Below are 16,220 nucleotides of genomic sequence, written 5' to 3'. Positions count from 1 at the left end.
ACCTCCTCGGCTCCCCGCAGAAGCCCATCTGTCAGGTTCATGTTTTTCAAAAGGAGTTCTAATCGATGCCAGCGTGATCACTCGCTGGGGAGGCCGCTGAATGACGGGAGGCCGCTGGATATGGAGGTCGCTCCCATTAGTTGTATGGAAATAGAATAGGTCTTTAGTGGTGAGAATTGGTTTCTTGCCACGCTCCGGCGAGATCCCGATTTCGCTAATGGGAGTGGCCTAGTTGCATCGTGAACTGTTTGGCGCCTGGTGCGGTTCTCGATTTCGGCCTCGCCTGCTATTCACCAGCCTTGTTTTGCTCGAGCAAGGTCGTAACGAGGCCGGAGAAGCGAGTCCTAAATGACCAATCACAAAACCCTGTTGCGGAGTGTCGTTTGTACTGAAACTGGAAAAGGAGATGCCTTTAATCATGGCCAGTGTCTTACCTCGAGAAGAAAGAGTCTGTGATCCAGGTCAGAGTCTGTCGTGACGAACTGAACCTGAAGGTTTTCAAAGAAACAGTATCAGCAAATGTCAGCCAGAGTGGCCCCCCCCCGGACCCAGGCCGCCCCCCCCCCGGACCCAGGCCGCCCCCCCCCCGGACCCAGGCCGCCCCCCCCCCGGACCCAGGCCGTCCCCTCGGACCCAGCCCCCCCGGACCCAGCCCCCCCCTCTGACCCAGGGCCGCCCCCCCTCTGACCCAGGGCCCCCCCCCCTCTGACCCAGGGCCCCCCCGCTCGGACCCGCGCCGCCCCCCCGGACCCAGGCCGCCCCCCCGGACCCAGCCCCCCCCCCTCTGACCCAGGGCCCCCCCCCCTCTGACCCAGGCTGCCCCCCCCTCTGACCCAGGCTGCCCCCCCGGACCCAGGCCGCCCCCCCGGACCCAGGCCGCCCCCCCCCCGGACCCAGGCCGCCCCCCCCTCTGACCCAGGCCGCCCCCCCCTCTGACCCAGGCCGCCCCCCCCCCCGGACCCAGGCCGCCCCCCCGGACCCTGTCCGCCCCCCCCCCCGGACCCAGGCCGCCTCCCCCCCCGGACCCAGGCCGCCCCCCCCCCCGGACCCAGGCCGCCCCCCCCCCGGACCCAGGCCGCCCCCCCCCCCCCGGACCCAGGCCGCCCCCCCCCCGGACCCAGGCCGCCCCCCCCCCGGACCCAGGCCGCCCCCCCCCCGGACCCAGGCCCCCCCCCCTCGGACCCAGGCCGCCCCCTCGGACCCAGGCCGCCCCCCCGGACCCAGGCCGCCCCCCCGGACCCAGGCCACACCCTCGGACCCAGGCCACACCCTCGGACCCAGGCCACACCCTCGGACCCAGGCCACACCCTCGGACCCAGGCCACACCCTCGGACCCAGGCCACACCCTCGGACCCAGGCCACACCCTCGGACCCAGGCCACACCCTCGGACCCAGGCCACACCCTCGGACCCAGGCCACACCCTCGGACCCAGGCCACACCCTCGGACCCAGGCCACACCCTCGGACCCAGGCCACACCCTCGGACCCAGGCCACACCCTCGGACCCAGGCCACACCCTCGGACCCAGGGCACACCCTCGGACCCAGGCACACCCTCGGACCCAGGGCACACCCTCGGACCCAGGCCACACCCTCGGACCCAGGCCACACCCTCGGACCCAGGCCACACCCTCGGACCCAGGCCACACCCTCGGACCCAGGCCACACCAAAGAACAAACAAAGAACAAAGAAATGTACAGCATAGGAACAGGCCCTTCTGCCCTCCAAGTCCGTGCCGACCATGCTGCCTGACTAAACTACAATCTTCTACACTTTCTGGGTCTGTATCCCTCTATTCCCATCCTATTCATGTATTTGTCAAGATGCCCCTTAAATGTCACTATCGTCCCTGCTTCCACCACCTCCTCCGGTAGCGAGTTCCAGGCACCCACTACCCTCTGCGTAAAAAACTTGCCTCGTACATCTACTCGAAACCTTGCCCCTCGCACCTTAAACCTATGCCCCCTAGTAATTGACCCCTCTACCCTGGGAAAAGCCTCTGACTATCCACTCTGTCTATGCCCCTCATAATTTTGTACACCTCTATCAGGTCTCCCCTCAACCTCCTTCGTTCCAGTGAGAACAAACCGAGTTTATTCAATTGCTCCTCATAGCTAATGCCCTCCATACCAGGCAACATTCTGGTAAATCTGTTCTGCACCCTCTCTAAGGCCTCCACATCCTTCTGGTAGTGTGGCGACCAGAATTGAACACTATACTCCAAGTGTGGCCTAACTAAGGGTCGAGACAGCTGCAACACGATTTGCCAATTCTTATACTCAATGCCCTGGCCAATGAAGGCAAGCATGCCGTATGCCTTCTTGACTACCTTCTCCACCTGTGTTGCCCCTTTCAATGACCTGTGGACCTGTACTCCTAGATCTCTTTGACTTTCAATACTCTTGAGGGTTCTACCATTCACTGTATATTCCCTACCTGCATTAGACCTTCCAAAATGCATTACCTCACATTTGTCCGGATTAAACTCTATCTGCCATCTCTCCGCCCAAGTCTCCAAACAATCTAAATCCTGCTGTATCCTCTGACAGTCCTCATTGCTATCCGCAATTCCACCAACCTTTGTGTCGTCTGCAAACTTACTAATCAGACCAGTTACATTTTCCTCCAAATCATTTATATATACTACAAAGAGCAAAGGTCCCAGCACTGATCCCTGTGGAACACCACTGGTCACAGCCCTCCAATTAGAAAAGCATCCCTCCATTGCTACCCTCTGCCTTCTATGGCCTAGCCAGTTCTGTATCCACCTTGCCAGTTCACCCCTGATCCCGTGTGACTTCACCTTTTGTACTAGTCTACCATGAGGGACCTTGTCAAAGGCCTTACTGAAGTCCATATAGACAACATCTACTGCCCTACCTGCATCAATCATCTTAGTGACCTCCTCGAAAAACTCTATCAAGTTAGTGAGACACGACCTCCCCTTCACAAAACCGTGCTGCCTCTCACTAATACGTCCATTTGCTTCCAAATGGGAGTAGATCCTGTCTCGAAGAATTCTCTCCAGTAATTTCCCTACCACTGAAGTAAGGCTCACCGGCCTGTAGTTCCCTCGTCTTTTTGGATCTCAATGTGACCCAGGCGATCTACACACCCTTCTCCAGACTCAACATCTACCAATTTCTTCTCTTTGGTGAATACTGATGCAAAGTATTCATTTAGTACCTCACCCATTTCCTCTGGCTCCACACATAGATTCCCTTGCCTATCCTTCAGTGGGCCAACCCTTTCCCTGGCTACCCTCTTGCTTTTTATGTACGTGTAAAAAGCCTTGGGATTTTCCTTAACCCTATTTGCCAATGACTTTTCGTGACCCCTTCTAGCCCTCCTGACTCCTTGCTTAAGTTCCTTCCTACTTTCCTTATATTCCACGCAGGCTTTGTCTGTTCCCAGCCTTTTAGCCCTGACAAATGCCTCCTTTTTCTTTTTGACGAGGCCTACAATATCTCTCGTTATCAAAGGTTCCCAAAAATTGCCATATTTATCCTTCTTCCTCACAGGAACATGCCGGTCCTGAATTCCTTTCAACTGACACTTGAAAGCCTCCCACATTTCAGATGTTGATTTGCCCTCAAACATCCGCCCCCAATCTATGTTCTTCAGTTCCCGCCTAATATTGTTATAATTAGCCTTCCCCCAATTTAGCACATTCATCCTAGGACCACTCTTATCCTTGATCACCAGTACTTTAAAACTTACTGAATTGTGGTCACTGTTACCGAAATGCTCCCCTACTGAAAGTCTGGAGTAGGGGGTGTAGATAGCCTGGGTCACATTGTGATCCAAAAAGACGAGGTGTTGGGTGTCTTAAAAAATATTAAGGTAGATAAGTCCCCAGGGCCGGATGGGATCTACCCCAGAATACTGAAGGAGGCTGGAGAGGAAATTGCTGAGGCCTTGACAGAAATCTTTGGATCCTCGCTGTCTTCAGGGGATGTCCCGGAGGACTGGAGAATAGCCAATGTTGTTCCTCTGTTTAAGAAGGGTGGCAGGGATAATCCCGGGAACTACAGGCCGGTGAGCCTTACTTCAGTGGTAGGGAAATTACTGGAGAGAATTCTTCGAGACAGGATCTACTCCCATTTGGAAGCAAATGGACGTATTAGTGAGAGGCAGCACGGTTTTGTGAAGGGGAGGTCGTGTCTCACTAACTTGATAGAGTTTTTCGAGGAGGTCACTAAGATGATTGATGCAGGTAGGGCAGTAGATGTTGTCTATATGGACTTCAGTAAGGCCTTTGACAAGGTCCCTCATGGTAGACTAGTACAAAAGGTGAAGTCACACGGGATCAGGGGTGAACTGGCAAGGTGGATACAGAACTGGCTAGGCCATAGAAGGCAGAGGGTAGCAATGGAGGGATGCTTTTCTAATTGGAGGGCTGTGACCAGTGGTGTTCCACAGGGATCAGTGCTGGGACCTTTGCTCTTTGTAGTATATATAAATGATTTGGAGGAAAATGTAACTGGTCTGATTAGTAAGTTTGCAGACGACACAAAGGTTGGTGGAATTGCGGATAGCGATGAGGACTGTCTGAGGATACAGCAGGATTTAGATTGTCTGGAGACTTGGGCGGAGAGATGGCAGATGGAGTTTAACCTGGACAAATGTGAGGTAATGCATTTTGGAAGGGCTAATGCAGGTAGGGAATATACAGTGAATGGTAGAACCCTCAAGAGTATTGAAAGTCAAAGAGATCTAGGAGTACAGGTCCACAGATCACTGAAAGGGGCTACACAGGTGGAGAAGGTAGTCAAGAAGGCATACGGCATGCTTGCCTTCATTGGCCGGGGCATTGAGTATAAGAATTGGCAAGTCATGTTGCAGCTGTATAGAACCTTAGTTAGGCCACACTTGGAGTATAGTGTTCAATTCTGGTCGCCACACTACCAGAAGGATGTGGAGGCTTTAGAGAGGGTGCAGAAGAGATTTACCAGAATGTTGCCTGGTATGGAGGGCATAAGCTATGAGGAGCGATTGAATAAACTCGGTTTGTTCTCACTGGAACGAAGGAGGTTGAGGGGCGACCTGATAGAGGTATACAAAATTATGAGGGGCATAGACAGAGTGGATAGTCAGAGGCTTTTCCCAGGGTAGAGGGGTCAATTACTAGGGGGCATAGGTTTAAGGTGAGAGGGGCAAAGTTTAGAGTAGATGTACGAGGCAAGTTTTTTACGCAGAGGGTAGTGGGTGCCTGGAACTCACTACCGGAGGAGGTAGTGGAGGCAGGGACGATAGGGACATTTAAGGGGCATCTTGACAAATATATGAATAGGATGGGAATAGAAGGATACGGACCCAGGAAGTGTAGAAGATTGTAGTTTAGTCGGGCAGTATGGTCGGCACGGGCTTGGAGGGCCGAAGGGCCTGTTCCTGTGCTGTACATTTCTTTGTTCTTTGTTCTTTGAAACATCTACCACCTGGCCGGGCTCATTCCCCAATACCAGGTCCAGTACCGCCCCTTCCCTAGTTGGACTGTCTACATATTGTTTTAAGAAGCCCTCCTGGATGTCCCTTACAAACTCCGCCCCGTCTAAGCCCCTGGCACTAAGTGAGTCCCAGTCAATATTGGGGAAGTTAAAGTCTCCCATCACCACAACCCTGTTGTTTTTACTCTTTTCCAAAATCTGTCTACCTATCTGCTCCTCTATCTCCCGCTGGCTGTTGGGAGGCCTGTAGTAAACCCCCAACATTGTGACTGCACCCTTCTTATTCCTGATCTCTACCCATATAGCCTCACTGCCCTCTGAGGTGTCCTCCCGCAGTACAGCTGTGATATTCTCCCGAACCAGTCGCGCAACTCCGCCTCCCCTTTTACATCCCCCTCTATCACGCCTGAAACATCTAAATCCTGGAACGTTTAGCTGCCAATCCTGCCCTTCCCTCAACCAGGTCTCTGTAATGGCAACAACATCATAGTTCCAAGCTCTAAGTTCATCTGCCTTACCCGTAATACTTCTTGCATTAAAACATATGCACTTCAGGCCACCAGACCCGCTGTGTCCAGCAACTTCTCCCTGTCTGCTCTGCCTCAGAGCCCCACTGTCCCTATTCCATAGTTCTCCCTCAATGATCACAACTTCTGACCTATTGCTCCTGTGCCCACCCCCCTGCACCCTCGGACCCAGGCCGCCCCCCCGGACCCAGGCCGCCGCCCCCCCCGGACCCAGGCCGCCCCCCCCCCCCCCTGGACCCAGGCCGCCCCCCCCCCCCCGGACCCAGGCCGCCCCCCCCCCCCCCCGGGACCCAGGCCGCCCCCTTTCCCCCCCCCCGGACCCAGGCCGCCCCCCCCCCCCCCCCCGGACCCAGGCCGCCGCCCCCCCCCCCGGACCCAGGCCGCCGCCCCCCCCCCCCGGACCCAGGCCGCCCCCCCCCCCCCCCCCCGGACCCAGGCCGCCCCCCCCCCCGGACCCAGGCCGCCCCCCCCCCGGACCCAGGCCGCCCCCCCCCCCGGACCCAGGCCGCCCCCCCCCGGACCCAGGCCGCACCCCCCGGACCCAGGCCGCACCACCCCGGACCCAGGGCAAGTGAGCAAGCCTGTGTCATGCCAGAGGTCAAAATACGTTGGTCTGATTCGCAAATTAACTTTCAAAACTTCACAAACAGCTCATGAAAAAGCAACAAATTCAAGAAAGGTTGTCACCAGCCAGTCCACCAACATATATTATCCAGTTACATTATGGTTCCTCCACTGTCAGGGAATGAATAATTCCAGGAACTGGCACATTGCTGGGACCAGAAAGAAAGAGAGGATCTAACCATCACCCCCTGACATTCAATGGTATTACCAACACTGAATCCCCACTATCAACATCCTGGGGGTTACCACTGACAGAAACTGAACTGGACCCAGCCACTCTAATACTGTGGCCACGATTTAACCCGCAAAAAACAGAGACCGGGCGCCATTTTAAATGCCGTTCCGATCTCTCGACACCCTCCTCAAACACACCATGGCCTCCAGACACCCCCCCCCCCCCCCCCTTGCCCACCTCTTAAGAGCAGGGCACCCCGGGCCCAATCCCTGGCACAGGAATCCTGGCACTCGGGCACTGCCAGGCTGGCAGTGCCCCTACCAGCCTGGCAGTGCCAAGGTTCCCGGGTACAACCCTGCCCAGAGCTTGACCACCCGGGGGCCTCCAGTGGTCTGGGAGACCTCTGCAGATATCGTTACGCCTGGTCCAGGTTTGTGTGGAGCAGTGCTAAACGGCGCTCTGGCGAGGTATCCTGGTCCAGGTTTGTGTGGAGCAGGGGTAAACGGCACCCTGGCGAGTATCCCAGGCACGGGTGTCTGTTCCCTGGCCTCAGGGTGGCTCACTTAAATATGTAAATCAGGATCTCACTCAGTGAGGGAGACATCCAGGTTGCGAAGTCTTCTGAGATCTTGTTAGACATTGCGAGGCGTTCCGAGCATCACAAATCTCGCCAGAAGCCTCATCACGTCACTGAATCCCTCCACCATCGACGAACAGTGGCAGCCGTGTGTACCATCTACAAGATGCACTGCAGGATGTCACGGAGGGTCTTTAGACAACACCTTCCAAACCCACAACCGCTACATCTAGAAGGACAAGAGCAGCAGAGACATGGGAACCCCACCACCTGGAGGTTCCCCTCCAAGTCACTCACACTCCCGAGTTGGAAATATATCCCACCTGCTAAAATACCACACCGGAAAAGCAACAATCCTTCACTGTCTTTAAGTTCACAAAAGTCAATCCAATAGATAGACTTTTATCCCCCTCGAGCCCCCAATTGTTATGGGCGAGGCGTTTTCAGAACCCCAAAATGTATCATGGAGTTCAACCAACCTCCCCCTTTAATGGATTTGTTGCTTTTCTGAGCACACGGCTTTTTCCCGAGGTGTGGGATTACAATTATGGACATGTGGATTTTTAAAACACAAAACACTGTTTATTCCATGAACTCAACTTAACATCTTAAATAAACATTGGATCTCTTAACACCCCTTACTTCAAAGATAACTCAGAAAATATTGCAACAGTAAATGATTCCTTAAAATGTTCCTTCAAACTTCCAAGAGACTTGACACCTTTAAACAAAATCACATCAGGTTAAAGGATATATATATTTTCTGTAGAATGGCAGAGATATATTAGCTTGGTTGACTTCAGCTCCAACACCTTGCTTTCTCCCTGCAAACTGCAAAACACAGACACACACCCAGCTCTTTTCAAAACTGGCTTCTCCCTTCAGGCAACTCCCAGCAAACCAGAACTTCTGAAGCTGCTGTCTCAAACTGGCTTTCTCCTTTTAATCAGCTCACAGCAAAACAGCCAGGCACACACCCAGCTCTTTTCAAAACTGAAACTAAAAACCTGCCAAATTAAACTGCAAAATGGCTGACCTGACCTCAGCCCCACCCACTCTCTGACATCACTGTTTTCTTAAAGGTACATTGCTTAAACATCCATGTCTTAAAAGTACTCTCACATGACACTGCAATGAATTTACTGCGAAATGACACTGCAATGAATTTACTGCGAAAAGCCGCGAGTCGGCACATTGCAGCACCTGTGTTCAAACTTAAATCTTTACATCTAAGCAGCCTCAGAAAACCAAAGAGTAACCACTAAACTCAAATAGTAGCCCTCAAGAGTAAAATATATTTTGACATCCCCCCCCCCCCCCATTGCACATTCTGGCCCAAGGAGGTGGATTTGTGTGGGAGTGGGAGCGGATTTGTAAACACTCTCTGACCCAGGCTAAGGGACAGGAACATACTCATGCACCATCTCTCTCTCTCTCTGACTCAGCTCCAATCTTTATACTATACCCTGGAGGTCACGAGGAACACGGACGCTGGAGGTCACGAGGAACACGGACCCTGGAGGTCACGAGGAACACGGACGCTGGAGGTCACGAGGAACACGGACTCAAGAAATTCTGAACTTTCAAGCCAACAAATTTTAATCTATTAGTGCCTCTGTTAGGGTTACGGTTAGTGCCTCTGTTTATTTTGAAGTTATTCAGGTTTTAAGGGGCTAGAGGCGAAGGAGATGTTTCTGAATGGCCTCAGACTATAAGTAAATCATTGGGATTGTGACTGAAGCTTAATCTCCCCTCCCTCTGATCCAGATCACACAAACAGCCAATGAAAGTATTAGGTTTTAAACAGAATAGGAAGATCCCAGGATTGTTGGAATGTAGCCAGAGAGAAGTTGGAACACAAGCGACCACTCAGTGATCCTAGCGTGGGGAAATACTCAGCCAGGATCTCTGCAAAGCCAAATCCTTTCCTCATCTCCTTTCCAGCCTCACTTATTCCACATGTATCTCAACTGAAATTTCATCCCTCGGATTTAATATCTACCAACTGTTACAGATGGCTCCAAGGTATTCAGTGTCCCTTCACCATTCTTCTTGCCTTTTCCCAAGATTCACAATCTTGGGCAGCACGGTAGCACAAGTGATTAGCACTGTGGCTTCACAGCGCCAGGGTCCCAGGTTCGATTCCCCGCTGGGTCACTGTCTGTGCGGAGTTTGCACGTTCTCCCCGTGTCCGCGTGGGTTTCCTCCGGGTGCTCCGGTTTCCTCCCACAGTCCAAAGACGTGCAGGTTAGGTGGATTGGCCATGCTAAATTACCCGTAGTGTCCATAAGGGTTGGGAGGGGTTATTGGGTGGAAGTGAGGGATTAATGTGGGTCGGTGCAGACTCGATGGGCCGAATGGCCTCCTTCTGCACTGTATGTTCTATGTAATCTATGTAATCCACATTCTGGACCATCACATCCACATTCTGGACCACTCTCTACAGCTCTATCTCAAAGCTGTCCCATTCTGTCTTTCATTTCATGCTTCATCACATCCAATGCGATAACAAAACCGTCCGGATCTTTCTTTCCCTTCACTATTTCTGACCCCATCTCTCCTTTAGATCTCTTTTCACTGCCTGACCCTGAACTCTCGTCCTCGCCAATAGCTTTAGTGAATTTCAAGCTCGATAGGAAGCTGAGCTCCTCTTCTTCATCGTCACTGCGAACGCACTTTCTGGCCACAAGACTTTCCCCTCAAACCTTTCATCAGAATTTCTCTTTCACTTGGACCTCTCTCTCTGGACTCTTACTCTCTCCAGATCTTTTCATCGAGAACTGTCATCATGACATTGACAATCTGTATTTCTCTGCTGCCCTCACTCACACTAACCTGCCCCCTTCGGAAATTCCAAACTCTTTTCTCTCAGGTGGACTAAACATTGTCATCAAACCTGTGACCAGTCTGCTCCCACCTTTACCTGTGGTGCGTCTGACCCCTCAAACACTTTAACAGTCTCCTGAGCCAAACGTATTTTTCACCAACATGTGTTTTTTTTGAGTTCCAAATTATTTTTTTCCCCAATTAAGGGGCAATTTAGCGTGGCCAATCCACCTGCCCTGCACATCTTTGGGTTGTGGGGGAGAATCCCACGCAAACACGGGGAGAATGTGCAAACTCCACATGGACAGTGACCCGGGGCCGGGATCGAACCTGAGTCCTCGGCGCCCTAGGCAACAGTGAAAACCACTGCCCCACCTGATTTTCAACAAAATGTTGAGTCCATCTACAGCTCCACCCAGATGCCAAGCTATTTTTCAATCTCCCTCTCTGACACCCATTCCCATAACATCCCTCCCACCCCTTCCCCTCAACACCTTCCACTGAAAGAAACGGGATACAAGACCCGTCCTTTTACCCTCCTTTCCATCCAAGGTGGGAAATATCCCTCCAACATGACTTGCACTTTTTCTAATTAATTATGCTGTTTTCATCACAACATTTGAAAAGTAAAAGTTACATTTGTTCTTAATGTTTGGGTTAATGCCGGTGGTGAAAATGGAGTCCACATTTTCACATGCGGTCCCGTCCCCGTCATTTTCACAAGCAGTCCCCCCCCCACATTTCCACATGCAGTCCCCCCCCCCCCACATTTTCACATGCAGTCCCCCCCCCCCCACACATTTTCACATGCAGTCCCCCCCCCACATTTTCACATGCAGTCCCGTCCCCGTCCCCCACATTTTCACATGCAGTCCCCCCCCCACATTTCCACATGCAGTCCGCCCCCAGTCAGAGTTTATGTTCAGCCATCACTGCAGGATTGCAACACATCCTATGTGGGGCGGCACGGTAGCTCAGTGGTTAGCACTGTTGCTTCACAGCTCCTGGGACCCGGGTTGGATTCCCGGCTTGAGTCAGTGTGTCTGTGTGGAATCTGCATGTTCCCTCCCCATGTCTGCGTGGGTTTTCTCCGGCTGCTCCGGTTTCCTCCCGCAGTCCAAAGATGTGCAGGTTAGGTGGATTGGCCATGATAAATTGCGCTTAGTGTCCAAAAAGATTAGGTGGGGTTACTGGGTTCGGGGGATGGGGTGGAGTTGTGGACTTGGGTGGGGTGATCATTTCAAGGGCCGGTGCAGACTCGATGGGCCGAATGGCCTCCTGAACTGTAAATTCTATGATTCTATGCTGACACTCCAAACCACTGAGGGAGTGCTGCACTGTCAGAGGGTCAGTACTGAGGGAGTGCTGCACTGTCAGAGGGTCAGTACTGAGGGAGTGCTGCACTGTCAGAGGGTCAGTACTGAGGGAGTGCCGCACTGTCAGGGGGTCAGTACTGAGAGAGTGCCGCACTGTCAGAGGGACAGTACTGAGGGAGTGCCGCACTGTCAGAGGGTCAGTACTGAGGGAGTGCTGCCTTGTCAGAGGGTCAGTACTGAGGCAGTGCTGCACTGTCAGAGGGTCAGTACTGAGGGAGTGCCGCACTGTCAGAGGGTCAGTACTGAGGGAGTGCCGCACTGTCAGAGGGACAGTACTGAGGGAGTGCCGCACTGTCAGAGGGTCAGTACTGAGGGAGTGCCGCACTCTCAGAGGGTCAGTACTGAGGGAGTGCTGCACTGTCAGAGGGTCAGTACTGAGGGAGTGCCGCACTGTCAGAGGATCAGTACTGAGGGAGTGCTGCACTGTCAGAGGGTCAGTACTGAGGGAGTGACGCACTGTCAGAGGGTCAGTACTGAGAGAGTGCTGAATTGCCAGAGGGTCAGTTCTGAGGGAGTGCTGCACTGTCAGAGGATCAGTACTGAGGGAGTGCTGCACTGTCAGAGGGTCAGTACTGAGGGAGTGCTGCACTGTCAGAGGGTCAGTACTGAGGGAGTGACGCACTGTCAGAGGGTCAGTACTGAGGGAGTGCTGAATTGCCAGAGGGTCAGCACTGAGGGAGTGCTGCACTGTCAGAGAGTCAGTACTGAGGGAGTGCTGCACTGTCAGAGGGTCAGTACTGAGAGAGTGCTGAATTGCCAGAGGGTCAGCACTGAGGGAGTGCTGCACTGTCAGAGAGTCAGTACTGAGGGAGTGCTGCACTGTCAGAAGGTCAGTACTGAGGGAGTGCTGCACTGTCAGAGGGTCAGTACTGAGGGAGTGCTGCACTGTCAGAGGGTCAGTACTGAGGGAGTGCTGCACTGTCAGAGAGTCAGTACTGAGGGAGTGCTGCACTGTCAGAGGGTCAGTACTGAGGGAGTGCCGCACTGTCAGAGGGTCAGTACTGAGGGAGTGCCGCACTGTCAGAGGGTCAGTACTGAGGGAGTGCCGCACTGTCAGAGGGTCAGTACTGAGGGAGTGCCGCACTGTCAGATGGTCTGTACTGAGCGAGTGCCGCACTGTCAGAGGGTCAGTACTGAGCGAGTGCCGCACTGTCAGAGGGTCAGTACTGAGGGAGTGCTGCACTGTCAGTGGGTCAGTACTGAGGGAGTGCTGCACTATCAGAGGGTCAGTACTGAGGGAGCCGCACTGTCAGAGGGTCAGTACTGAGGGAGTGCTGCACTATCAGAGGGTCAGTACTGAGGGAGTGCCGCACTGTCAGAGGGTCAGTACTGAGGGAGTGCCGCACTGTCAGAGGGTCAGTACTGAGGGAGTGCCGCACTGTCAGAGGGTCAGTACTGAGGGAGTGCCGCACTGTCAGAGGGTCAGTACTGAGGGAGTGCCGCACTGTCACAGGGTTATTGGTGACACTCTTAAAATGGATACGTGAATGTCACAGCCGGAGAATTAAATACAAGCTTCATGTTGTAAGAGGTGCAGGGAGTGAATTCCAGCCACTCCATCAACATCATTTCTCACATCCAGCTGTGTGCGGATTTTCTGTAAAGCACATTGATGACATCGCGAGGTTGTGAATGATGCTGGAAATGCAAATCTTTCTTTTGCCATTTTAGCCGTTTCCTGAAGTGTAACTGCTTCCAGGGAGTGAATCTCAGTCGCTGTCCAAGCAATGCCGCAGACATTACTGACCAGCATGAAGCCATTAAACAGCAAACGGAAAGAATGAGATCCTGAACGGAGTTGTTTCGAAGCAGTTTACATTTGAACAACTCCAGGCACTGACTCAGAATCTACACCAGTGACAAGCTGATATCAGAGGGGTTTAGAATGCTCAGCTTTACCCACCTCTTTCCTCCCACATTCAGATGTATAATTTCTCCAGTTTGTGTTAAATTTGCCATATTCACACCATCCCAGCAAACAGAGGGCCAATTATCCAACTTCCTCAAACTTTGTCTTCAAACGAGCTCAGCAAACTTCGGGTGTTTTGTAACCAGCCCCTGATTGGCTTTAAACTGCTCAAATCTTTCAGGTTTACTAGTTGATTGGTCAGATTAGGTGTCATTCAAACCACTTCCTTACTCCCAGAGTACTTTGCACAAGCAGCAATGTCTGCATTTTAAAGGGACATCTCCCTCGGACTGACGGAATTTCTTAAAGCAACAGGACATTGAGAATTCACCGAACAAATCTGAGAGAAACAAGCAGTTTGAATCCCAAAGGGATAGGTTCCTTCAAAGGTATTCAAGACAAAACAAAATGTCTTGAATGAACAGGATATGGTCTGAAGATAATTGATTTTGAGTTCGCAATGATACACCTCGTCAATAAACAGAAAGATGGGCGGCACGGTCCACAGTGGTTAGCACTGTTGCTTCACAGCGCCTGGGTCCTGTCATAATATACATTAGTACATTATGGTGCAGATACACACACACACTGATGGACATGCAGTGGGACCAACCAGCATACAGAACACCGCAGCCAATCACCAGTGAGAGCACACGCACTATAAAGACAGGGGACAGGAGAGTTCCCGCTCATTCTAGCAGCAGCCAGCTCAGAGCACAGAGCTCATAGCCTGTAACACAGACATTCACCATGTGCTGAGTGCCTCACATACCTAGTGATAGGAAAGGGTCCACAGTTAAGCTGGTATTGCTTATACCCACGTTTACAGTATGTTAGCAAAGTTGAACAGTTAATGAAATAGCGTTACACCACTTCCAGCATTGTTGGCTTGTTTGTAAACCAGAACACCCAACACGGCATGGTACAAAGAGTGGCCGCAATCTAGCACTTGTGAGACCTGCAACTTCTCAGCATTCCGGCATCCCACAGCATGGAGAACATCAACCCGCCGCCTCCGCTCCGCATCGCTGGCAATCTCGGGGTAAATTGGGAGATATTGAAACAGCGTTTCCAGCATTTCCTCGAGGCCACGGACAGGGAGAATGCATCGGACACCAGGAAGATAACCCTTCTTCTCTCCACGGCGGGGCAACATGCCATCCACATCTTTAACTCCCTGACATTCGAGGACGACGAGGACAAGACCAAGTACAAGAAGGTGCTCCTCAAACTCGACACACACTTCAGTGTTGAAGTCAACGAAAGCTTCGAAAGTTACCTGTTCCAGCAGCGCTTGCAGGGTAAGGACGAGCCTTTCCAATCCTATTTAACACACCTCCGCATCCTCGTGCAATCCTGCAGCTATGGGCCCACCTCCGACTCCAATATACGCGACCAGATTGTCGGACACCCTGCGTCAGCAGCTCCTTAAAGTTAAGCAACTCACCCTGGCGACTGCCATCGAGACCTGTGTCCTGCATGAGAATGCCACCAGCCGGTACTCCTACATACAGGCAGCTGAACTGGCAAGGGACCCATGAGGCGGAACGGGTTCAAACGATCGAACATCTCCCGGGCCGCAGTATGGAGGAGGGCGGCCATTTTCCGCGCTTTCCCAGGCCTCACGTGATGAACGAGGGGACGGTGACGTGGAGGAACGCGATGCGCAGGCCGGCACCACGCAAGACCGTACCACACATGCGTGGCGGCGCAACGAACGCACTGACGTCACGACGTGCGGCAACTGTGGCTCCGCCCACTTAAAGCGGCAATACCCTGCAAAATCGCGACAGTGCCTACGCTGTGGCAGGCTTGGCCATGATGCTGCCTGCTGTCGAGCAGCCCAGCCTGCCAACTCGCAATGATTTAACCAGCCTCGCAGGAATGTTCGGGCAATCCAACCCACCATCACCGAGTCCGATCCTGACTTCATTCAGACCAGTGACACCGAGGACAGGAGGCCTTTTCGAGTCGCTGTCATAACCAAGAACAGGCTGTCCCCGAATCGAAAACACCAGCCGCTGTCGGTGCACAGCATTGATCCGGACAACGAGTGGTGTGCCACCCTGACGGTCAACCGATTCCAGATCAGATTCCGTCTGGACACTGGTGCTTCCGCCAATCTCCTCGCATGGTCAGTATTTCAAACCCTGGGGGTCAAACCAACAATTCTTCCATCCAATTGCCAACTGGTCGACTATAATGGTAACGTCATCCCTGCCACCGGGTCATGCCAACTCGAGGTGACGCACAACTCGCGAAAAGTCACCCTACCCTTCGAGATCGTGGGCTCCTCAAAGGACTCCCTGCTAGGCGCACAGGCGTGCAAGCTCCTCAACCTCGTGCAGCGCGTACATTCCCTCTCTCCACAGGACACGTCTGACTTCCAAGATGCGGACTTCAGGGCGCAACTAAGTGCCATCATCACTCAACACCGAGATGTCTTCAAAGGCATGGGTACACTGCCCTACACATACATAATCCTGCTCAAACAGGACGCCACGCCTGTGGTTCATGCACCTCGCAGAGTCCCAGCACCCCTCAAGGACCGCCTCAAGCAGCAGCTGCAGGACCTCCAGGACCAAGGAGTGATCTCCAGAGTAACGGAACCAACCGACTGGGTCAGTTCCATGGTGTGCGTCAAGAAGCCTTCCGGCGAGCTCCAGATCTGTATCGACCCGAAGGATTTAAATCGTAACATCATGCGGGAGCATTACCCTATCCCCAAGCGTGAGGAGATCCCGTGCGAGATGGCTCGA

The 16,220-nt window shown here is 53.1% G+C and overlaps 1 protein-coding gene across 2 annotated transcripts in view; it reads right to left on the bottom strand.

Moving 5' to 3' along the window:
- shkbp1 (SH3KBP1 binding protein 1) overlaps window positions 1-13,602 on the bottom strand; it is a 63,579-nt gene extending 49,977 nt beyond the window's left edge. For both annotated transcript variants that reach the window (XM_072489890.1, XM_072489891.1), the window contains exons 1-2: window positions 13,456-13,602; window positions 435-488 (exon numbers count right to left, since the gene is read on the bottom strand). In XM_072489890.1, coding sequence (XP_072345991.1) covers window positions 435-488; window positions 13,456-13,511 — 110 coding nt within the window. In that variant the 5' untranslated portion in view covers window positions 13,512-13,602. The remainder of the gene's footprint in view (window positions 1-434; window positions 489-13,455) is intronic.
- Window positions 13,603-16,220: the final 2,618 nt, after the last annotated feature.

The sequence above is a fragment of the Scyliorhinus torazame genome, chromosome 25 (assembly GCF_047496885.1).
Source record: "Scyliorhinus torazame isolate Kashiwa2021f chromosome 25, sScyTor2.1, whole genome shotgun sequence".
Lineage (NCBI taxonomy): Eukaryota > Metazoa > Chordata > Chondrichthyes > Carcharhiniformes > Scyliorhinidae > Scyliorhinus > Scyliorhinus torazame.
Note: the sequence above shows the minus strand (reverse complement) of the source record. Positions and strands in the feature narration are given on the sequence as shown.